Raw genomic sequence first — 24854 nt, forward strand, 5'->3', positions numbered from 1 at the left:
GAAAACGTAATGAAAATTTGCAAGTTTTTTTTTTTACATTTTATTTATTTATTTATTTTATTCATTTACCCCATAAAAGTTACATTTTGGGCATGAAGGTGCATAATCCCCCATCCACCCCCCCACTACATCACAAGCGTCCCCTTCACAACCGGAAGTTCTGAGAGTGGCAACCGGAACAGTGCTTTTGAGTCATGTAGCAAATAATGCTATAATGTGTCATGAGTTGCAGCTAGACTGCGCAGTACTGACGGTCCTCAACACTTCTTCAAGAGCCGGAAACAAAACAAGTCTGTCATGTGACTTCTGCTTGTGCCTCTTGCCTAGAATGTATCTGTTAGAATTTGAGTAAATCAAATAAGGATTCAAAGAAGGTATGTGAACTCATTTCCTGTTTTGATTTATATCATTGTTTTATCTGTTAATTTCAGATTCATTTACAGTGCAGAGATACATTTAATGTTGAGGACTTCGCAGATTGATAGAGGAAGTGACCGCTACATATCGCCATTTATTTTGCTCATTAGGCTACCATGTTAGCATGCTGTAATTCACCTCAGACGATCCACAGCTATGTTGTCAAACAATCTAAGTTACCCTTTGTCGCTGAGTGTGTTTAAAGGTTCCTGTTTTCTCTCCACAGTTGTCAAGCAGAGTGGATAACACGATAAAACATTGGCCGCCATGGCTGATGTAAGTATGGCCTCTTCTTTCAGTTAGCTCATTCAGTAGCCGCTGCCCTACTCTAGCAAAGAGAAAGAAACATGTTTTGTGATTTTTGTTACTTTAAACGAAACTAAAAGTTGCATATATGTGTTGTGTATAGCAGTTCAGCACCGTATGTGATCATATTGTTGCGTAAAATAGATGCGTATAAGCTACACTGCTGGATTTATCTGTGGTTTAGTTTGTATTGAAAAGTGGCCTGTGAATTTTCCCTCAGTGATCAATAAAACTTTATATTAATAGGTAATTTTACATCATAACTTATTTGTTAATATATCTTGTATTAGTTGTCAAATAAATGTAGTGGAATAAAAAGTACAATATTTGCCTCAGGACTCTAATAGAGTAGCAATATAAAGTAACAGTATATAGAAATACTCAAAGTACAAGTATGGCACTCATGTAGATGCTCGTCTAACTTGGATATATTCTGTTGAACTTTTTCTTGGCAGGATTTGAAGAGATACCTGTACAAACAGTTGCAAAGGTGTGTATGATGGTAAAGCTATGTTTAATGTCGCGGTTTACAGTTGGACATGTAGAGCAAGTAGTGCTGAGTCATTTGTGACATTTGCTGTCTGTTCTCCTTTAGTGTTGAAGGTCTTCACGCTATTGTAGTGACAGACCGTGATGGTGTTCCGGTTATCAAAGGTGAGAAACCATTTCTGAATCCGAATCCTTTGTTTATTGATTAAAAACTTAATGTGACAGAATCAGATAGAACAACATTGCTCACATGATATTTGGCACCAGAATATCAACGTTTAAAACATTAGGATGGTGGATAGAGAATCATTTGATTCTCATTTGTCACATGCTGTATCTAATATGATAATGTGAGATTCATGCCGTATCTAATATGATAATATAATAACTCGCTGACATGAATGAAAGTTGGCCGTGTAGGGAGACTGATGGTCAGATGAATGTTTTGATCTTTAGAAGCTGCTTAGTTTGCCTTGGGTTAAGAGCATCTGAAATGAATGTAAACTGGTTTCATTGAATAATTATAATGTGGAAAAACTCATGTACATTTAACAGATTTTACTTGGTGCATAGAAACGCCATGTTTATTACAGTTCTCTCAGAACGCAGATGTTTTTTTCCAAATTTAACCTCCATCTGTGTATTTCACCTTCTGCTGCTGCAGCCTTTACGTTAACGAAACAGCGTTCAGTTCAGACTTGAGTCATGTGGGAAGAGTAAGAGGAATGTTGCAGGACCAGCATTGTCAGACTGCTGTCAGAACAGATGAGTTAGGGACTCATTCAGACAGGAGACTAATTTATGTCATCACATTTAGATAATCAGTTGAATGTTTGAAGGGGATCAGTGTTTGTGCTGTTACTGGAACAACACTTCTGGTACATCACTGCTATGCTTTTAACTGCAACAACTGCAAGTGTCACTTTAGTGTTATAATTCACAAGCTGCTAACTGCTTATTTAGATTAAAAACTGATCTCAGACAAGGTACAGGACACACCTTCAGCTCATCAGTAATCTCACCGATCTCACTGGAAAACCATACCCACCCACATCTGTACAGGATAGGAGACTGTCAGTGTTGTGAACAGATTATATGTGTGTGGTTTGTTTGCCTCTGTAGAGAAGTTAAAGCAAATTTTATGTATATTTTTTACCAGGCAAGGCAGCCATTCACTGGTCTGGAGAGTTGTTTTAAACGTTGCTTCTGTGTCCCTGCAGTTGCTAATGACAATGCTCCAGTCCACGCGCTGAGACCTGGCTTCCTGTCTACTTTTGCTCTGGCCACAGATCAGGGCAGCAAGCTGGGCCTCTCCAAGAACAAGAGTATTATCTGTTACTACAACACCTACCAGGTCAGATGCCAGCTTTCCAGTAATCATTCTACATTTAATTAGCTTTGATCGATTTGTCTCATAGATCGTGTGAGCGCTTTCGGGCCATTTTGATGTACGATGACTTCTTAGGCAACTCATACCAGTGCAACACTATAATATGTTGTTTCTAAGGATATTTGCCTTTTCCTGAAGTCTGCCTGTTTTTGTCCTAACACGTTGATGTGTGTCTGTACTGAACAGATTGTGCAGTTCAATCGGTTACCACTGGTCATCAGTTTCATTGCCAGCAGCAGCGCCAACACAGGTAATGATGTCTTTCAGTTATTACTGTACACCACAGGTTTTCGGTTGTCTCGGAGAATGGAAGTGACAAACCATTACATTCAGTATTACAGGAGTCATCCAAAGGAAATCGCATACAGCCGAACTGTGTGTTACTGATCCATTGAATCATGTGATTTTTGTTCAGTTGCCATGGAATTGCAGATGTTCAAATTTCCTTTTTTTAACACTTAATGTAGTTTGAATTTATCTCATTTAATGACATAATAGCATATTGTGCTGTAGCTTCCGATCAGTGAGATATGATGTTCTTCCTCATATCATTATATTGTTAAAGCAGATGTCACTGTGTTCTTCCTGTTCACGGGTTAAAAGCGTAAAACGGAACCAAGACAATAATGATTTAGTTCCTTCTAAGTAAATACTTAGAAGAAAGTCACAGCTGTTCATTCTTTTCTTTTTTAAGTCTCATCAACCATCTTGTGTGCAGCTCAGATATTACACAACCATCCTGTGTTGAATGTGTTATTTTCTACTTGTGCGGTGAAGTCAGGACAGTCTGCTTTGTGTGTCCTCAGGTCTCATCATGAGTCTGGAGAAGGAGCTGGCTCCTCTAATAGAGGAGCTGAGGCAGGTGGTGGAGGTGACATAAGCTTTAACAGACAGCATGGCCCTGAGCAGGACCTCCAGCAGAATCAGCCATGTGGATCACATCCTGCTCGTCGAATCTCTTTGTCTCTAATAGTGTGTTCTGGTTTTTACACTTTCCAAGCCACGACTTGGATGTGTTAATATCCGATGACCTGTAAACATCATTGAACTTTGATGATTGAACTTTCGTGTACACGTTTTCTGTTCACTTTGCTTTCTGCTATTTTTCTCTAAAAATGAGGTGCTCCTCATCAACGTTTTCACAGCTAAGACAGAGTTTATATGTCAAATCAGATGTCATGGAATCTGAATAAATGTTTCATTTTTAGCACCTAGAGTGATTTCCCTGATTTTTTTTGGTTTATTTCAAAGTTAAAATATTGTTTATACTGTAGTCTCGTGGTAAAGGTATTTTTAATGTTATTTTTATTATTTTTTATTTAATAATATAAATATTGGAGTGGGAGAGTTTACCTCAAGGCATTTTTCATGTGATGTCTTGCATAACCAGCAGTCAAAAATATTTTTAAGAGCTATTCTTCCTGTGCTATAAGTTAAATCTTAACAGTGATGGAATGTAACAAAGTACTTTTACTCAAGTACGATACTGAAGTACAAATTTGTGGTACTTTTACTTAAATATTTCCATTTTGTACAACTTTGTACAGATACTGTATTTCTTATTCCACTACATCTGTCATGCGGTTTTAGTTATTTGTCAATTTTCAGATTACCTTTCAGATTTTCACCTTTCAGATATAAAATGTGATGAGAAAATTCTCCTACTTCTTAAGCAAAAAAAGAAAAGAAAACCCTCTTGATTAGCTGGAAAGAGCATCACAAAACCGAAAACAGGGCTGCTGACTGACTCACTGTCACGGGTCAGCCATGCTACCAGCATATGATTATGGCTGTAGATTAAACTACCCAATAGCATTTAAGTGAACTCAACCTTAAACATCTTCAGCAGTAAAATGTGACACTAATGAAGCAGGTATAATAAAAAGAACATCAAATATAATATTAAAACACTGGCAGATCATTTTACTGAATAATTTTAATTTTCACACAAGTAAATTTTGCACTTAATACATTTCTTAAGTAGGGTTTCAAATGCAGGACTCCTCCTTTTAAGTGGAGTATTTTCATAGTCTGGTATTAGTATTTTTACTCAAGTAAAAGATCTAAATACTTAACCATCTCAGTTTTAGACATCTGGTTCCTGGCTGTGATGCTACATATATTACCCCATTTAGTTTCAATATGGAAATATATGTATATCATATATATATATAACATATGTATATCACTAACCACCTCTTAAGTTCATCCTGCTTTTCATATTGTTCAGTAATAAACAATCTATGTTGGAACTTAGCTGACAGTAAAGAAACACGGGGAGAGAACACTGGAATTATTCAGGAGCCCAGCAGCTCCTCACTGAATGTTTCTGTCCAACCCGTTTGCTTCCATGTGCTTCCATGCTCTTCATCACTTCTTCCTGATTACACACAACATGAAGTTCAGGGGCAGCTGCTACCGAAGTGTCTGATGTGACGTTTGACAGTTTGTTTATATCCTGTTGCTACACGGAGCTGTTTAAGGTGTCACTAATAAGGTGGAACACAGAGTTCTTCTGTGAAGGCCGTGTACTGTGTTCTGCATCGTGGGTCATGTGCCTTTATTATCATCAATATACACACTCCTGTTTATTTTGACTCAGTCCCAGAAATACTATAAACAAATACAAGTAACTTTCTGGCCCAAATACTCAATAATAAATTGAATTGGAGCAGAGAGCCAAAGAAACCTTACACCCCCCACGGCTGGGAAGTTAAAAAGTTCAGAGAGGTGAACACATTGTTGGTCTTGGTGTCACCCTTTAAATAACTGTAGAATCTAATTTTCAAGTTAAACATGCAAGGAACAAACATCCTCTAGGAAAGAAATGCAGTTCACAGGAGACTCATGAGAAATGAAGCATCTTTGTGCTAAATAAATACTGCATTTCTAATAAAGCAAAGTGAAGTCACACCCAGTACACTCAGGAAAATGTGTCCCAGCCTTATTCATGTTCAGTTTTACTCTTCCAACGGTGCCGTTCGTCTGTGTTCATGCAGCTGATGTGACGTCTGCTTTGAGGGCAGGGTTTCTTTCCAACTCCACTGTCTCCACTGACAGCAGTCATCGACCTTTTCTTATCTGTGACTGGAAACAAACAAGGCGTCACTGCTGGTTGCAAAAACTCCAAACGCAACATTTTGTGAAATCATCCTTTAAATCCTGTTTTGAGCCAAGTTTACATAAAATGTCTGTTGCCACCTTCAGAACACTTGACTTGAAGTTATTGTCTTCTATGAATTTGAGCTTAACAAATGTCCCGCTGAACTTTCCCTAAACCTATTACATCATTATTCATTCATTATTCATTCATTTTATCATTATTATAGCCAGTCTCATTGCCAGTTACTCCAAAAGTTGATTCTATTTCAGATGTTCACTGCAGGGCTGCTGCGTCCTTTTTTTAACAACTCTGCAATCTGAACAAATTGTAAGCAAACAATTCTTCAGGTTAGGTCACAACATAAGGATTCAACTTTAAATTTCAAAATGGTCTGCAGTACAGCAGTGTGTTGTTTAACCAGGAGAAGATCAGCAGTTGAAGAAACATACTGGTTTTCAGTAATAAGGAAGTGGCTTCATATTACACAAGCAAAAATCTTTCATGAAAAAAAGATGCTGATTATTGTTTCTCAACTTTCCCTAACCTGCCTTGTCCTCTACAAAGCCTTCTGGTGATTTCCTGTTTCTGAATTTCAACAATCCCCGTGAAAGACAAGACCGTGTTGCACAGTCTGAACAAACTCACCATTTTCCACCGCAGGATTTTTATCCACTCGTCTGCCTCCACACCCGTTTTGGCACAAAGATAATATGTTCTCTCAGGAAACACCAGGCTGTGGACACACAGAGATATAGAAATGTACTCATGGGAAAAGAAGGCATTTTTCTAGTCTGTCTTAAAATCCTAGTCCATATAAATATTAAAATAGGTTTTGCAAGCTGTAATTGTTCCTCCTGGTAATCCTGTCTATTAAGCCAACCTGATCCTGAACCTGATCTGCTGTACTATGATAAAAGACTAATAGTTACCCGAGCAATTAACTGCAATTAACTAATTGGAAAAAAATGAACACAGTCTGAACACAGTTTTAATAAGTACCAAATTACAGTTTTGTTTTTTGCATGAGAAATCTTTCGGAAATGATGGAACCCAAAATAAAAAGACAACATACTCATTTGGTTTTTGGTTCAGACTGTCATGCCCTGGATTGCTATTCGTGTTGCGTGTTTGTTTTTCAGATGCCTGAAACACAGGTGTATTTCCCTTGGAAGTTAAATGATGGTTAGGTATTTGGTATAAAAAAATACAACCATTCAAAGTAGAGCTGAATGTATGATATCCCCATAAATGCTTTCACCTCAGGAAAGTAACACTCTCTATGGAAACCACATCTATAATGCAAAAAGGGGGCATTCAGAGTTTATTATGATTCATTCATAGCTTTATAACTACACTCATAAATACATGCTTTGTGATGTGCGATAGGAACAGTCACATGTATTCAACTATACACACCTTAACAGTCAACTGTTAAGGTGGGACTCAGTATCTAAGTAAATCACATGTATCTTTGATACAGTGTGTCAGAAAGGATTATGCATGTTTTTGAGTGTAGATAAGTCATTATGAATGCATCATAATACACTATGAATGCTGCCATGAGACATTATAGATGTGTTCTTCATAGAAAGTGTTCCAAAGCTTTTTTTTTTGCCTTTCAGTTGTATTAAAGGGGTAACAAAGTCTACCCGAGCTCCTCCTTCACATGCTGTGTCTCACTTCATCAGTATCATTTCTCTCTGCTTTAGCACGAGGGCACAAATTCATCCATCCATTTTCTATACCGCTTATCCGTCAGGGTCGCAGGGGAGCTGGAGCCTATCCCAGCTGACTACGGGCGAGAGGCGGGGTTCACCCTGGACTGGTCGCCAGTCAATGGCAGGGCTGACACACAAAGACAGACAACCACTCACACACACACTCACACCTAGGGGCAATGTAGAGTAGCCGGTTAACCTAATGTGCATGTTTTTGGTATTGTGGGAGGAAGTCGGAAAACCCGGAGAAAACCCACGCAGGCACAGGAAGAACATGGTCTGAGGCAACCACTGCACCACCGTGCCGCGCCGGCACAAATTCAAAGATGGCAATTAAAAGTAATTTTGAGCAAGGCTCCTAAAAATGATCTTTTTGTCCCATCATTGTGTCATAGAGTGTGTGTCCTTGACTCTGTCTCAGCTCAATGTGCAAAGGCGGTAGCGAGTCTGATTGGATCTAAGTTCACAGGTCGTCCTTTTTTCAGTAGTTTAGCACAGGAGATTCAGTAGTTCTAACCTCTGTAAAGCCACTGCTGCCTTTCAGTTTATGTGCACTTCTCCTTCCCTCCCCCTCTTTCCTCTTCTTTCATTTTACTACTCAGACTTCCCCTTTTTCAAACAACACAAATGTCAGATTTTGCTGTCTTGGGGAAGTACATCCGTGTCCTGATCTGAAACAGATTTGGTTTGCTTTTTATTCATATTGTTGGTGTCAAAATGTGCTCAAACACATTTTGATATTTACATCTCCTATACATTATATCATTCCTAATTCTGTTATATTCTGTAATAATTCTTAACATTTGAGAAAGGATTGATCAGGCTATCGTTTGGTCCATAAAGTGTCAGATAATGGAAAACAAAAAAAAAAATGCACTTCACAATTACCAAAAGCTGGCATAGTATAATGTTAATTCATTTTAAATATATATATATATATATGTGATATATATATATATCACATATATATGTTATATATGATAAGTAGGCCTAATGTTCCTACTGAAACAGACACAAGAGTGGTTGACTGTTAACGTCCATCCTTACCAGAAACAGTTAACTCTGTCCTGAGAGTAGTCAAACTGGACTGCAGAACAGGCTCTCAGATCCAGGACTCGAATGGGCTCCTCAAACTGCAACAGAGACAACCCACAGCTTACAAGTACATACGAAAAGCTCAAATCTCTTCTTGTTTGTCTGGTGTGAATACAAGTAGCTGAAACTTGATGCAATTGCACAAAAATCAGAAGGAAAAAAAAAGATGTTGTGAAAGTTCTGAAATTAGCACACAAGTGGAAGAGAGACTCACCATTTTGTCTTTGAAGTATTTGAGTTCATATCTGTTCAGCGTGAACCACCTTTGTTTCCAGTTCTGCAAAAACGGAGTGGATGTGTTTGAAATGTCACCCAAGTGTGCAAACACTGAACCACATCTTAATCCACGATAGTTAGATAGCATTTTAACTGAGGTCACGAGAAGACAAATGAAAATAGGTTATCTAATATAAGCTGGTTATAAGCTGACTAGTTCTTACCTTCACTATTGCTCCTTGTTTCACTAGATAGCCTTCCTTTGTGCCCAGCTGTTTCAGAAGAAAAATCATTCTACAGTGAGTGAACATCATATTGACGTCAAGGATATTTCTAGTTTATTACGACTTGAATCTGGGTCAAAACAACTCAAGGTTCAGTAACACATCTCACAGTTCTTCACCACTGAATGAAATTATTGGCTCAGTTGTCATGGGGTTGGCCCAGTCAGTTCAGTTATTACATCAGGAACTCCCATCACATTAGAACAGGTGGTTCTATGTGGGCTCAGACAGTAACCCCCGTCTCTGCTGTCAGATGTGAATGTCCTCCATGATCTTTCTCCAGCTGTCCTAAGCTTCCAGGAAATGCATCAGACTTTGAAGTCAATTTGACGTAACGGCTTTTTTCTCACATTGCGAAGAAAGTGTCTGGAAAACAGTAGATTTTCTTTGAGTGTCACAACGACTCCCGAGTGAACTGAGTCGTTTCATCGTAAGAATTTGATCCCTTTGGTCTGGTAACATTTTGAAAGTCCGGAGGAGCATTTAAGTTGGAAAGCATTTATCATTAGTGTGTATGCTCTGCCAGCCACAAATCCAGAAACTATGCAGAAGATTTAGTTAGTGTTGTACCCAGGGAGTCACTGAGTGACTTGCATAGGAATGAACGTGGCCCTGCCTCTGATGCTGTCTCTTCTTCACACATCCATGGGTCATCCACTGATCCTGGCTGATGAACTTTGATCTCTCCCCAGTGGATGCTGCTCTGCAGCATGGAGTCACAGATGACCTCGTATAGCACTCCAGTCTTCCTCTTTTATCTTTAGACTTTACCAGCAGAGATGATCTGGTGTTGAAAGGTTCGTGCTAACTGCTGACTCCTTGTGACTCGAGGACTTTGACCGGATGTACCAGAGTCCCACTGAGAAGTCTTCTGATGGTCCCTGTTGAGTTTGCTGTGTTGCAATTCAACCAGGGTGAGATTCTGTAATCCATGATCATCCATTTCACACAAAGGGAGCCCTGACATGGTGCACTTCTGTCTTTATCCTCATCTTCGCTGATAACATGTGGTGCTCTGTGCAGAAGGGTCCACACCACTGATCTTCATGTTGTAAGTGGTGTTTTGAGTTTAAATTGAAATACTGGTCTATGTGAATGGGTTTCCTGTGGACTGTAGTCATTATGGCCAGTCACTGATGAAAACTGGGAGATGAGGTTGAAAGCCCTAGTAGCCAAATGCTTAAGGTGCATAACACATAAATGCAAAGTCAACTCTTTGTTTTCTACCCTTTCATCTCTCTTGAATGCCAATACACATTCTTAATAAAGCTCTGCTCCAGTTCACGTTTTAATGTTTCTAACTGACTTTGTTTAAAAAAATGGTCTTAAAGCTGCACCCAATGGCTCCATACATGATATAATGCATGAAAAGCATTTATATAATGATTCTTAAAGACTCAAGTCTAAAGCCACATATCACAGACAAAATGGCACTGTCCTCGCCAGCTGCTGAGCCATGTAGAAAACATTGAAATAAAGAAGCAGCACTGATGGGTATTTCACAATAGAACGGCATTCCTGTTCAAGGAAGTCCTACTACTGCAGGGTGTAAACTAGTAATCTGTTTATACTAGCATTAGAGCAAAGAAACACAGTGTTTAATCTATTGCTGACACTTTTGCTTCTGCGTAAATTCTTCAGATACAGAGAGTTAGTAGAGCTCCATGCACAGATAGAGCTCATCATAGATACTTTCATACATTCTGGTATGAGCTGCTCGTAGGTGTGCAGTTCGTGTCATACCGATGGGGCGTTTGGCACCAGATCGTTTTCTGTGCGGCCCGTCTGTATGGCTGTGTGAACTCGCACAGACTCGTAGATGGACGGTTCCTCCACACGCCATGGGTACGGACACTTCAGCACAATGAGGGTTCCTGGTTCATGGGCAAAGAAGAGGTTAGGAAATACATTAGTCTTCTCTTGTTGAATTGGGAAAATGTGGAGTGAAGGTTTTATAACAATGCCAGGAACTGTTGTAATGTTTCATGCATATTATGTCATGTGTAGTATGCAACATGGGGAAAAAGAGGGTCATAGGTTTTGAGCAATCCTGTAATACCTCAGCCTGCCACCACGCAACACTTTGCATTGCTTGTGATTAAACCAGATTACTTCTTTTAAAAATAAAGATTTGTCTCTGAGTTATATCATACGTCCTTCACTATTCAACGAATAAAATAAAGAACATTTTTATTTAGTTAATTATATATCCATTGAGGAGGACATCAGAGTAAAGCTGAGTAAAGCTGCTGGGCCTGGTAACATCCCCAGTGGTGTACTGAAAACATATGTTACTCAGTTATTACCGCCATAAGCAGGCTGATGTCAGCTTGCTAGCTGCTTCAAGACAGCCACCTACAAAGTCTGCAGTGTGTAGTCGAAACAACTAGCACTATGTGGTACCCATTTTCATGAAGTTTGCTTTGAGAAACTGGTTCTCCAGCACATCACAGACAACATCGCTGTCAGTCTGGGTCCAAACCAGTTTGCATTCAGAACCAAAAGGTCCAAATTTAGCACTCAGGGCTTGAGTACCACACTGCAGAAACTTCAACGGCAGTTTACAGCAAACAATACTGCTTCTGTCTGTTGAAGTCTTGGACAGATCACCAACTGTATACTTAAAACCCCTCACTGTGCATACAATTTGGTGGCTAGAGACAGATAACCGGCTGCAACAAAACCAAGGCTCATTAAAAACAACTAAAAATCATTCCCATTTTTGCACTGGTTCCCAATTTTAAACCACTGCTGGTTTCTATTTGAGCCTTAATCATATTGTTATCACAAATTTATGCTGAAGCAACTGATTTCTAGTATAAGTACAAAAACGTCCCAGGAAATTGTCACCATCATTATGAAATTCAATTCAATTCAGTTTATTTATATAGCGCCAATTCACAACAAAAGTTATCTCATGTCACTTTCCAGTTAGAGCAGGTCTAGACCAAACTCTTTCATTAAACTGTAATATAGAGAACACAACATTCCCCAACAACATTCATGAAAGCACGGAATCAACCAATAGGTTGTTTTACTATATGAGCTGGTAACATGGAGTATAATTGTTGAGTTCTGCATACCTGTGTCACTGCCAAGCAATGGCTGGTTGGCAAAGTGGTTGACAAAGTCTTGAAGGGTTGCAAATTCATTAAACCCAAAGACATAGCCGTTATCTTTACGCATGACATGAAAATGCTTGACGGAATCCTTCGCCCTGTGTGTCAAATGAGAAATAAAGAGCATTCACTGTTCACATGCAAACATACACCTAATAGAATGCAATCTAAAAGCCAATACCAAATATTGTTTCCTTTCTTGGTTTTGGCTGAGGCTTGCAACATGCTTGGTTTTAACAGTGAGCACATGTGGCAAAGTGGCTGCTCCATATTAACCTGCGCGCAAACATTGTGTATAACCTTAGAATTAAAAAGTATTCACTGAGGGACTGATACGGGCTGATCCATCTCTGCCAGGTATCACAATATTTGCTTTTGAGAATTTCAGAATTTGCATGACATTATAGAAGTAAACATGATGACGCTCAAGGAGATCATGACAGAAAAAGGAGCCGCAACAACAAACTCTTAGTTTTCCCCATTGTTGTTATTGTTTGTGCATAGTCTACTATTTTTCATTTAGTGTGCCCCCTACTTATGTGCTTAAGTGCATCTTTCTATTCTTGTATATTTCTAAGGATATAGACAAATTGAATGAATACAAAAATATAATTCAGCATACGTTGTGTAGTTATGATGCAAATTCATAGTAAATAGCAAGTATTGACCAGTGAACCAAACATCAAAACTATCTATTTGTTAATAACTGGTTTTAGGTTTTGTTTTGGTATTTGTTTTTTAAATTAGTGCTCATGCATTACCGGAGTTCTGGTACCAACACCAGAAGGACACCCTGTTCATTATCTCACTGTGAGACATATAATGTTTTCAATTCCTTCAAAACAAGCCAATGCAAGCAGCCACACATGAACTCTTTCTAAATAAAATTCAGTCAAACTGGCAAAAAAGGTGATTTACTCTGAACTATTTGATCAAGGAAGAAACATACAATGCAAGCACAATGCATATGAATCTGGTCAGGCATTCTGCTACCACATTCAGAATTTGAAACAAACATTTTGGTCAAATAAAGTCTTGGTTCTATAGGAAGCCCTTCATTAAGGTAATTCAAAACCAACAGAGCCAAGGTGCATTTCTGTCATTTAATGGCATTATACTCAGCTTTACCTGACAGACAAGGCGAAGCAGCCTGGTCCCTCATTACTGTTCCTCAGGAGATAACTCCCATCAGTCCCATTGGACAAGAGAAGGGCCTCTGCAGCATGGCGGGACAGGTCATAGTGGTACCACCTGAACAAAATAAATAACCTGGAACTCAGTATGTGCTGAACTGAGATGCAATTCTGATCACTGAGACTAATCTCAGTTGGTAAATGACTTAATGCCAATAAGCCAGCATGATCCAGGAGTTTGGAACTGACACAGTGCGTCTAAAACTTTTGTCACTCTGTGTAGACTCTGCACGAGTCCATATCAATCACTTAAACACTGGGTGTATGTTGAAGAACAGACCTTCCAGATGTTTTCAGAGGAAATGATTTTTGCTGTTGCAAGACAGCTGCAAAAGGAACTAAGGGGATGTGAAAGTCCTTTATTTGCATAAAGATTTGCTGGATATATATAAAAACCACTGATCCCCAGAGCTCAAGAAAAATGAACACCACCTACAAATTAAATGTGACTATATGAGCTAAATACTTCCTACCCATATTTTAAAAGCAGCTACAGATTCAGCAGTCTGGAGGCTGAGAACATGAAGAGCTGCATCATTTTAGACTCCGGGCAGAAGAGTTTCTGTGTGTTCACCGTTTGCTGGCGAACACAAAAGTTCCCATAGAAAACACGTACATGTAAAGGCAGCGATGCATTAGCCACCACAAATTCAAATTTAGACGCAGTAATCATGATCTTTGACATCCTGATCCTTGAATTTCCCTCAGGATTAATAAAGTATCTATCTATCTATCTATCTATCTAGTGATTACGACCCCAGCCCTATGGCATGTGGTACATAGGAAGATGGTCTTTCTCCCCCTCTCTTGGTAAGGTCATTGGTTAATTTCTAGATGTATAAACCTGTTTTGTTGTACCCTATATAAACATATGACAACATATGACATATGATCTTCATTTGGCCTGGATCCACTCACATGCATGTATTTGATGCTATACTTCTTGTAATAAACTTATTATACAAGTAAGATGGTGTCAGCGGAAATGTCCTTCAACATCTTCACATCATCGCTATTAATTATACAACAGTAACTAAATACAGTCAGGTATCGTCCTTAAGTAAAATGTTAAAGCACTTGTACGTTACTTGTATTTCCATTTTCTTATACTTCCACAACATTTTTGGAGGTAAATATTGTCCTTTTTACTCAACTGCATTATTTGATAACTTTTGCTGTGCTGCTAGTGACATACTTTAAGTAACAGCAATGTCATTAAATATAAGCAAAACAGCGTACAGTTTTGTAAACACGAACGTGTTCTGAATCGTGCACAGGCCTACGCTGTGAACACAACAGACTTATTTTAAGTGCATTAAACTACAGAGGGTGGCACAGCGCGTCGACCGGGGTTCGAGACTCGCTCGCCTCCAGCAGCGTACGGTTATGTGTAACAGGTGAAAGGCAGAGGAGAGAATAAACAGTTCGGGAACAGTCTTACCCCAAAGTCTCCAACTCGTCACTCATGTCGTCGGTAGACGCATTACTGTAGAAACTCATCTCTCCACAATGATCCAGTCAACAAACCTCCAAACCTCAGAGCACGGCGACTTTCTGTCACCAGACAGAAGCGAAAGCTGCCAGACTCTACCCGACACGCCTATGAGGAAATGACGCCTGCCATTTGGGTCATGTTTCAATATTAGTGTGATTTTCCTAAACATTCCAGGGGAAAAAACAGCCCTGAAGACGGGCTGCTGACTTACTCCAGTTCATTAAGCTTAGGCAAAGTGTGATTCTCAGTCATCCAGGTAATCCTGCGCAGAAGAGCTTTAGGGGCAGCAGGATTTGAGTTTAAGGCAAAGACATTTCACCTGTAATCCCAAAGGCCTCTTCAATTCGGATTACCTGGTCGTTAACCGAACATTTCACATTAACACGTGAAATGTCAGATATGAGTATGTGAAACTGATACACGACATTAAATGTGAAATGATGTTTTCCTGCTTTTTTATGTCCTATAATTTTTCAAACTTGAAGTTCATGTACATATATCTATAGGTGAATGTAATACAGGTGGACTCGGAGCGTCCTCAGATGTAGGTTCTGTTTACTTGTACATCAGTAGTGTCTCCAAAAATACTCCAGAACAGACCCCTGACCTTCCACCTCCTGCAGGTGTCCTTCTCAGCAGCCATGGCCTCCAGTAGAATTTCAGAGTATTCATTTAAGATTAAAATAAAATTGCAAATGAATGAACAGTCAGTCTTGGGTAGTTGGAGTATCTTAATCAAGCTCAAACCAAAGATTTATGAAATACACAACAAATCTGTAAATGGTGGTTTGGTATCTAATCTAATCTAATGATTCTTTTGCACAGATTGTAATATTTAATTTGTTTATTGCAAAGTCTGAAACAGTACAAAGGTTCATATCATATATCCATTAAAGTAACTGAATCATTACGCAATTAAAAAAAAAAAAAATCTCAGAAGCGACTTTTGTTGACTGCACTGCAGTCTGTAAGACATCTAAATATAGTACATCAAAGTTAAGGCTGAAAGAATATATGGAAATTATCACCTGGTACGCTACACAGATGTGCATAAATGCAGTAAGGTCACGTCACTCAAAACCACCGCTGGACAGACAGGTGTGTCCATTCAGTGGAAGACAAACCTCTCACCAGCAGTATTCCTCTGCCGGGCTGCACCAACAAGGACTAAAGGAAATGAGCTTAGCAATCATATGGGATTTAATGATCTGCATCTACAACATGTTTTCCTTAATACACTTTTAATTTGGTTAATAAATCTAAGGTGATTTTATTATTGCTGCATTTAAGCCAAAATCCACGCCAAACCTGTACCATCACAGGACTCAGTTGCCTATTATTAACAGAAGTATTATCATCATACGGGGTGGGGCTATTGCACGGCCCAAAGTGCTCTCGGGGGCAATTCCAATAGTGAAAACACAATGCATTGCCAAACAGGCTGCTCCACATGCAAGTTCCCGCTGTAAATAATAAATAATTCTATAATGAAACAAATTTAACATTAGCCAGGGCCCAAAGGTAGGTCTCAGACCTTACAGTGGTACTGCCAAATGGCTACAGTATTTATTTTTTTTTGATAAAGTGTTAGTTAAATTTATATGTGCTCACATCAAAGTGCATAGTTTCAATGAGCAGTTACGCTTGAAAAATCAGCCCACCAGTCACAACACATCATTAGTTAGAGAGAACCGTGTTGTGCCACTGTTAAATTTTTGTGTTCTTCACAATGCTACTCTACATGTCAGCCTGTCACCTACCGCAATATATCTTGATCTTGTCATTTCCTAGAAGCAAGCCCAAGTGTCTCACTGAGGGAAAGCTCAATATTACAGCTCATAGTAGCATATCACGTTTACAGCCCAGATTATTTTTTTCGGGTTGGGTTGAGAAGCCCTGTTTAACGTCATTGTCAACCGTGTTGAAACTATGCTGAGGTGTTCTTCAGAAATGTGAATATATTTAAATACATGTAGAATTTTAATCATAGGTTAAAATATTAAATAATATAAACAGGGGACTACTGGGAACAAAATCACCTTTGAATCTTGATTTTGTCTCATCTGTCTTAATCCTCATGAGTGCAGCTCAGCCTAAAAATTGTGACTCATGCTGATGCATGTCTCACCTGTGAAAAAGCTCAGCTTCAGTGTCTTTGACCTGAATGATGTTATATAGTCAGCTCCTCTGTGCATTGATGTAAACTGCAGCCCTTGTGGAATGTCGACTACAGCAGCACCAAAACAGTCCAAATTCAAGTCAGTATGACTGCAATTAATGCTTCATTTACCCCAAATGACCTCATGCGCTCTGGTGTCACCAGTGCTGAGCAGGTAAACAACATTTCTGCATGCCATCCACAGCTTACAGGACTGCAAACACAACTGTAGGCACGCCAGTGTTTTCATTCGTCATCAAGCAGTGTTAAGTACAAATTAAAAGATAAAATGTGATTGAGTCAAAAAAAAAAAAAAAAATATAAAGTATCTATCTGGTAGACTGTATGAACTAATGAGACCATGATTCAGACACCTTGATCACACACAGCAGTGGTATTGATATGACTTTATCTAATAATGAGCAAATTCCCAATTCTATCTGCCTCCTTCATATAGAGGATGAAAGCCTTATTTGTGCTGGCAGAATGACACCTTCATCTTGTGTTTGTTTGTTTGTTTTACATCCATACTGCAGCTTTCTTTCTACACATTTGATACTGGCATAGGTGATAATAACCCCACCCTGTACGTGGAGCTTGTGCTGGTCAATTAGCCATTGGCTAAAGACAGCTGGCCATCAATATACTTATAGTAACAGCTTAAGAGCCAGATGTTTTTCTCAGGCATTGGTAGAGCTAATAAGAGAGTGTATAGTGGACTTCAATTCATCAGGTAGACACAAACACCACTGTGATGGGATGCTAACGCTGTTTTGCGCAAACAGCTGTTTGTTAACATGCCTGCCAGTAGGATATTGGTGCTTTGTCTTTTTTTTTCTAATCATTTCTGCCTCTTCGCCGTCAAAACTCTTTAGCTTCAATATTTAATTCTGATATACTGGTTTATAAGATGAGATTTTTTTTCTCAGCTGTTCATAAACTATATATAACTCAATATTATAACACTCAGGTCCACCTGAAAGTAAACCACAGAAAGTGTGATTTTGATTAATATAATCATAGATAGATGGGACTATGAATTTTGAAGAGTGAGGAGGCAAAAGAGAGGCAAAATTTTAACACGGGCGTTTAGGAAGGTCCGCCACTTCGCTGTCACCTCTGATTTGATCACTTTCAACCGCAGTGCGAATGTAGCCTTGAATTAGCAATAAACTGCAGCACAAACTTAAGAAAAGTTTACATACCATTCCTTTATGTCAGAAGATTAACAAGGTCATGATTTCCTGATGTTCAAATAAAATATACTGCAGAGCTCCTTTAAAAAATTTTCTCAAAATGTTTTACATGATGATTATGTTTCACAGCTTCTGTTCCCATAAACGCTCGGTGAGATATTTCAACACACATTATGATTCCGTAAGTTGAACATGTCCGATTGAAAAGTGGTTTTCCTTGTAATAAATCGGTCTCTCCAACAGTTCTTTGGCTATCGGTATGTAACAAAATGAGCAGTCTTTCATCTGAGTCTATAAATAGCTGGTGAGTAGAACATCCCTACAAAGAAACCATACAGCCAGTGACATGCATTTGAATCCAGCATGTCAACAGTCTTTTCTAAATTTTCAGGTCTGGCCAGGTCATATTGATATGTTTTTGTCCACTCTGTTGTGTGGAGGGACACAGTACTCTGTGTGTGTGTGTGTGTGTGTGATCGTGTCTAGTGGGAGGTCACGACACCACTGAAGCTGTGCTGGGCTCTAGGCCGGGGTTGTCGGTGCCAACTGGGAGGCTTCTGCCTGTAGCATGCTTCAGGTTCCAACCCTGCATTCTCCTGCGGTAATTCTCTGAATCCCTCTGAGCTGATTTCAGAGCAGCAGAGGGGCGTAAGGTGTTGTGCAGAGCTTGAAACAACAGCCTGCAGAGGACAACACACACAACAGCAGTTAGTGAGTTAGTCAACCTCGACCGCGGTATCACACGGATCATAAATGATTAACTCAGTGAGGATAGCCTATCTGAAGAACAATGTCTAACACATGCATATACTGATGCATGAAACATTTGAACAGGATCGCTCTGGAACATTAGTCAATGGATATCAAATCATTAGTAGCATTATCTGTAACATAAAAAATTATATCAGTATCCAATTCCCTAACTCTCAAATTGACATTGTTTTCAGTTAGCCTATATACCACAACATCTTAGTCGAATTACTAAAATTCAGGAATAGCTTTTGGCTTTTGCTGTGTCACATCAAGGTTTTTAAGGGCTCCCAAACATCTGCTGGTGCCACTGAATGGGACCTAACCTGTTTGTGTGTTTATACTGTATATATCCATATGGTTTAATATATGTGCTGTGTGTGAATTTATTTGAGGTGGGTGTGCGTACCTAGGTAACAGAGCCATCACAGTGGTGAGAGCGCATATGATGTAGAAGAGAGGCTGAGACATGGCGTGTGTTTCCACCCCCAGAGGGTTGGTGGGAGGGCTACAGGTCACACAGAACACACTGAAGATCACCACAAAGCCAAAGTAGGAAGCACCACTGAGCACCAACACCAGCCCGTGAATCCACGTCTGCAAAACAACACAACAGATTAGAAACTCCACAACACCCCTGGAGACCCACAGTTGTAATGTCAGCGCAACTCTGATCACATTTGTTTTTTTTTTACTCATTACACACTGCAATCCCTGGACGACGTACAGAACATTCAGGTTACACAAACATTATTCCAATGACCACAAAAGAGACTAAATCAATTTTGAAAAGTGGTGATTTCTAACAGCTGTTATGGTGTAGCAGTGTGTCTCACCAGTGTGTGGCTCTCGATAACTTGGTGCAGCAGGATGATAAAAAGAGCTGAGGCGTTGATCGGAGAAGCAAAGGACAGGTCCCCAACGTCCGATCCGGCAAATGCCTGAGACAAACACCACAACCATCTTATACTGAGCAGGGTTAGCTATATGAGCACAGTTTATTACAATGTAATATTAAATGGGATGCCATCAGTTTTAGACATTAAGAAAACACATTTATAGCTACAGTAGTAGTAGAGCAGCACAGATTTTTACACATATTAAGTATAGTCATGGTGTAAAAACAGCATTGCAGGAACTATGAGATGGAACAGAATGACTTGAAAAAGTGTGCTTACAAAGTAAGGGACAAAGAAGCAGACAAGGCTTTGGTAAAAAGCATCCAGGATTGTGATCCAGAACATGCCTGGACCATAGACCTGCAGAGAAAGAGATTCATGTGTTAGTGCTTGGAAACAGTCTCAAGAGGACTGCATAACTGCAGTCAGATTTCAGCAACATGGCAGCAGCCGCAGATTTGTGTGTGTGTGTTTTTGGGTGTGTACAGTCACCTTGGAGCTCTGTGCAGTCTGGTAGAGCTCAGGCAGCTCCATCAAAGTTTCCGGAGCCATGTTTTGGTCCAGGATGCCGTAGGCGAGAGGAGGAACGGAGGTGAAGATCAAGTTAAAGAGGATGAGCACCCAGGAATTGCTCATGACACTCCCAGAGAAACCACAGAAGAACTGATACCAGAACAGCAGATTCACATACATCTGCAGACACACAGACAGAGGAAAGACTTCTCATTTCTGAGGCCTAATGTGAATGCAACAGTTTACACATACAGGGACTAAGAAGAGTCGGTAAGGAACTCTCACCACATTCTTGTAGATGAAGTAGAGAATCATGTTTGCAAGGCGAGAGTAACACCAGTGGCCGTGGACCAGCAGCAGTTTACTGAGGTGTTTAAATCTGGAGATGGCAAAGTCACTGGACATCACAGCCTGGGCAACCATAAACATAAAGAATATCACCACAAGGGGAAATGTTTACAGAAATACGGAAGGCGATTTCTGCCAATGTGACAAAAAGATTGTGTAAGTTATTACAATGAGACTGACTTAAACAAATAATGATCGTTACTTTGACAAAGTTTCTCCTTATTATGAAATATGATTCATTATTTTGACATATGAACTCATTTAATGAGATACTATCTCATTATTGTTAGTTCCTCTGTTAGTTCCTACTGGCAACACCAGTTACTACATATCACATAGACAATAGGTGCTAATATGAATGCCAACTGTCTTCTTTCAAACTTTACACTGCAGTTTGAGAGATAAGAGAAGTTCAGAGAGTTACACAACCATGATATGTTTTAGTGCGCAATGACTGGTGGTGACTGTCTTAGCTCTGGCAGATGAATAAGACATATACTAACAAAAGCTACCTTCATGTCATTCATAAAGACCTATGTCACTTTAGTAGGTGCTCTGTCATTCACCTGCAAGCCCTCCTGGCCCGATATGCCGATGCCCACATCAGCCACCTGAATCATGCTCACATCATTGGCTCCATCACCTTAATAAACAAAAACAACTTTTAATTGTCGTCCATGTTTAGGTATGTACAAAATATATCACATATCTTTTACACACAAGAACTGCGAGCCCTGTGTGATGCAACCCCGGCTTAGATCTGAACTTTAGCTGACATAAAATAAATATCAGAAGCGTGTTTGGCGAGCGGCACGGTGATGCAGTGATAATGTTAGCACTGTTGCCTCATAGCAAGAGGGTTCCAGGTCTGAATCCCGGTCTGGCCCTTCTATGTGGAGTTTGCATGTTCTCCCTGTGCCTGCGTGGGTTTTCTCCGGGTACTCCGGCTTCCTCCCACAATACCAAAAACATGCACATTAGGTTAACTGACTGCTTTGCGATTGACTGGCGAGCAGTCCAGGGTGAACCCCGCCTCTCGCCCATAGTCAGCTGGGATAGGCTCCAGCCCCCCGCGACCCTGACGGATAAGCGGTATAGAAAATGGATGGATGGACGGCTGGAAAACGTGTTTGAAAAAAGTGAAAAACCTCCAGGCAGTTTTTCTACAGGCTGAGTTCTTACCTACAGCCAGGGTCATGACGCCAAGCTGGTCCCGGATCAGCCGGACCACCTGGCTTTTCTGCAGAGGAGTGGACCTGCAGCAGATGACTGCCTTGCATCTACGACTGAGCTCCAGGAAGTCCTTCTTCAGCTCCTCGTGCAGGGCCCAGTCCAGTGTGGAGCCCTCTATCACCAGAATGAAGCCTGTGGAGGATTTCCCATGATTCTCCGCTGCAGGCAGTTCAGTCAGACTATCTTTACCACCCTGGACCTTCAGTATGAGCTCCTGGAGTAAAGCTCTGCATGCATCCTGATGAAAAATAAATCATGGCTTTATCAGTTAAGCAGCTAAACCTGAAGGTTGTAGAAGCCGTTTGTAAGTCTGTCTGTGGAACTATTGGACTTGACTCCTTAATTTTTCTAAGCACCCTTTCTTCTAGCATCACATACAGACTAAAATTTGTCCTTGACTAAAAATTTGGTCTACAAGGTATCTCAAAAAAGGCACCATGAAATTAGACGTAGACATTCATTGACGCTAGTAGCACCATCAGGCCTAAACATCAATGCTGCGACACATCTCATATTGTAATGGTATTCTAATGTGTGAAACACATTTGTTTATTCAAATATTTTAATGCATTTTTAGTTTTATACATAAGTAAGATCAACATTCACACATTTTTTTAAGCCTACTGCTCTTTTAAGAACAGTTTAGATTATGCCTTATAGCCAACAGCAGAAGTTAGTCTGCACAAAGGGAAGCATGATATTGATTTTTTTTTTTTTTTAAACCAGTACTAGTTTTTTATACACACCTGAATGTAAAGGCCAAGATGTAGAGCCAAATCAACAACAACCAAGGATTTGGACAAACAGGCTGAGGTAGAGAGGTCAAATGACCAAAACAACAGCCTTTAGCAAATATCTATAAACCCAACATCAGGGTCAGCCACTCAGCCACTCACCATGCTTCCACAGCTGGCAGTCAGCAGTTCATCATTTGGACGGAGGAGTTTGCAGGCACAGGCGATGTTGATGGCCGTCTCCTTTTTGTCTCCAGTTAACACCCAGACTTTGATCCCAGCCCTCTGCAGAGCTTCAATGGTCTCTGGGACTTCCTCCTGCAGTCTGTCTACGATCCCCGTGGTACCTGAACACACAAAGAACTTTATAAGGACCACCAGTCCCAGCTCTAATGTATGAGTGGTCCATATGTCAGCTCTCCTACCCAGCAGGGTGAGGTTGGTCTCCAGTCTCTGAGCTGAGTCCAGCAGCAGCTCCTCCCTGTTCTCTATGCTGCTCTCTGCCAGCAGCTGTCTCTTCATCCACACCTCATACTCCTCCTCTTCCAGAACCTGTTTCACAGACAGAACACACTCTGAAACACACACTTCTTAGATACAGACGTGGACTCATTCATTATTAAGAAGAAGAAGAAGAAGAAGAAGAATCACTTTATTGACAGTATATATATTTTTTACATACACACACTGAATTCGTCTTCTGCATTTGACCCATCCTTAGTTGAACACACACATGCAACACCCGGCAAATTACACGCAGTGAAACACACACAGGAGCAGTGCCAAGATCAAGCGCCCGGGGAGCATATTGGGGGGGTTAAGTGCTTTGCTCAAGGGCACATCAGCCGGCTAATGGAGGGGGGGAGCATTTTTCGCATAATCACTCCACCACACCCAAATTTTTCCTGCCCATCCGGTGGGGGAATCGAACCGGTGACCCTCCAATCACAAGCCGCTTCTCCAACCTCTAGGCCACGGCTGCCCCCAAACCCTAGTCAACCCTAGTTAACAAACTGTAGTCAATTTTTATGAGCTGCTTTTAAGAGCTGAGCTCATCAGAAAAGAATATTACAGTCACCACTCACACAGCAATATGACTGCGCTTAATGAATGGGAAAAATAAGAAAACAACTACAAGGGCACAGGTAAGTTTCTAAAATCCAATACAACCCTGCGGACTGCAGACAATCAATCACTCATAAATGTAACTTAATGTACACACCACAGGTGGTGTTCCATTAGAACTAAATGTGACAGCTGTGGTCAAAAAACAAATCATTTCCAAAATAAAACAAACTTTGAATTTATTATTGACAGGTCTATGCTGCACACTGCTGAACTACAACATACAACGCAACAGCTCTTCACCCGGCTGAGCTCATTGGATCCTTTGTGCTGGCCCTCAGCTCCACAAAACATGGAGCATGTTATTTCTTTCAGTGTGATCACACTGAAGTCGTGCTGTACTGTGCAGTGAAGGGCAAGCCCTCATGGCTTTGACGTGTGACTGTGATTGGATGCCAGCAGTGAACTCACACCCAACTGTGCTGTGTGCACAAGTGCAGATATTGACACATGGGAAAGGTTAATGGGTGACAGGTTATAGTTATTCTAATTATTAGACTAGCTGACTTATTATTTTCAGTTTGTTGTTACTGTTTGGTTAAGGTTAGGCAACAAAAGTACCTGGCTAGTTATTTTAATCATGAGAGTCAATTCATGGACGAAAAGGACATACATGTAACTCTATGCATTGTGTTTCACTTCTTCTCAGTAGTAACACCTTGTCTGAGATCGTTATGGCATTCTTATTGTTTTAAATCAGTGCCATGATATCGGGGCTCCGCTTCTCTGACTCCCACGTTCCAAAAATAATTTCCAGATGTATGTTAAAATTCCAGATGTTGAGTTCCTTGATCAATTTTTATTTTATTTCATCCACAACAAATATTCTTACTAACGTGAGGTCAAAAGGCCGTCTCGACAACCCGCTTCAGAAAAGGCTCTACACAAACAAAAGGACCTGCCTTCCCTCTTTCCACAGGTGATTGATTTACCTGACGTCAATATGCTTAATTTTACTTAATTCCTTTAACATAAATAGATGACATAAATATAGATTGAAACACAAAAATGGCTCTAACAGATTATTTGTGTAGTATGGGACAAACATGTTTTGGTATGCGCAGTACTGTGAT

General features: G+C 40.1%; 3 protein-coding genes across 5 annotated transcripts in view; 1 reads left to right on the forward strand and 2 right to left on the reverse strand.

Moving 5' to 3' along the window:
• Positions 1–221: 221 nt before the first annotated feature.
• Positions 222–3818, forward strand: lamtor3 (late endosomal/lysosomal adaptor, MAPK and MTOR activator 3). Its single transcript, XM_046414028.1, has 7 exons — positions 222–374; positions 644–693; positions 1179–1213; positions 1319–1377; positions 2433–2566; positions 2789–2852; positions 3409–3818. The coding sequence occupies exons 2-7, from the start codon at positions 685–687 to the stop codon at positions 3480–3482; spliced, it is 375 nt and encodes a 124-aa protein (XP_046269984.1). The 5' UTR covers positions 222–374; positions 644–684; the 3' UTR covers positions 3483–3818.
• Positions 3819–4520: 702 nt separating this feature from the next.
• On the reverse strand, positions 4521–14927 carry dapp1 (dual adaptor of phosphotyrosine and 3-phosphoinositides). Of its 2 annotated transcripts, XM_046414026.1 has the most exons (9): positions 14772–14927; positions 13266–13388; positions 12102–12235; positions 10762–10892; positions 8959–9006; positions 8733–8795; positions 8471–8556; positions 6351–6438; positions 4521–5689 (listed from the first exon to the last, which is right to left on the reverse strand). In XM_046414026.1, exons 1-9 carry the CDS (start codon positions 14828–14830, stop codon positions 5666–5668), a joined length of 756 nt encoding a protein of 251 aa, XP_046269982.1. In that variant the 5' UTR covers positions 14831–14927; the 3' UTR covers positions 4521–5665. The 2 variants fall into 2 exon arrangements, 1 of the variants encoding a protein (XP_046269982.1); XR_006845522.1 differs by lacking the exons at positions 4521–5689; positions 6351–6438 and adding an exon at positions 7697–8349 and having other exon boundaries at positions 8403–8556.
• Positions 14928–18174: 3247 nt separating this feature from the next.
• The window catches only part of atp10d (ATPase phospholipid transporting 10D), a 31210-nt gene continuing 24530 nt past the window's right edge, over positions 18175–24854 (reverse strand). For both annotated transcript variants that reach the window (XM_046414025.1, XM_046414024.1), the window contains exons 14-23: positions 23082–23208; positions 22819–23003; positions 21872–22160; positions 21256–21332; positions 20627–20752; positions 20321–20521; positions 20108–20188; positions 19766–19870; positions 19339–19526; positions 18175–18859 (exon numbers count right to left, since the gene is read on the reverse strand). In XM_046414025.1, coding sequence (XP_046269981.1) covers positions 18673–18859; positions 19339–19526; positions 19766–19870; positions 20108–20188; positions 20321–20521; positions 20627–20752; positions 21256–21332; positions 21872–22160; positions 22819–23003; positions 23082–23208 — 1566 coding nt within the window. In that variant the 3' untranslated portion in view covers positions 18175–18672. The remainder of the gene's footprint in view (positions 18860–19338; positions 19527–19765; positions 19871–20107; positions 20189–20320; positions 20522–20626; positions 20753–21255; positions 21333–21871; positions 22161–22818; positions 23004–23081; positions 23209–24854) is intronic.

Source organism: Scatophagus argus, chromosome 15, assembly GCF_020382885.2.
Source record: "Scatophagus argus isolate fScaArg1 chromosome 15, fScaArg1.pri, whole genome shotgun sequence".
Lineage (NCBI taxonomy): Eukaryota > Metazoa > Chordata > Actinopteri > Scatophagidae > Scatophagus > Scatophagus argus.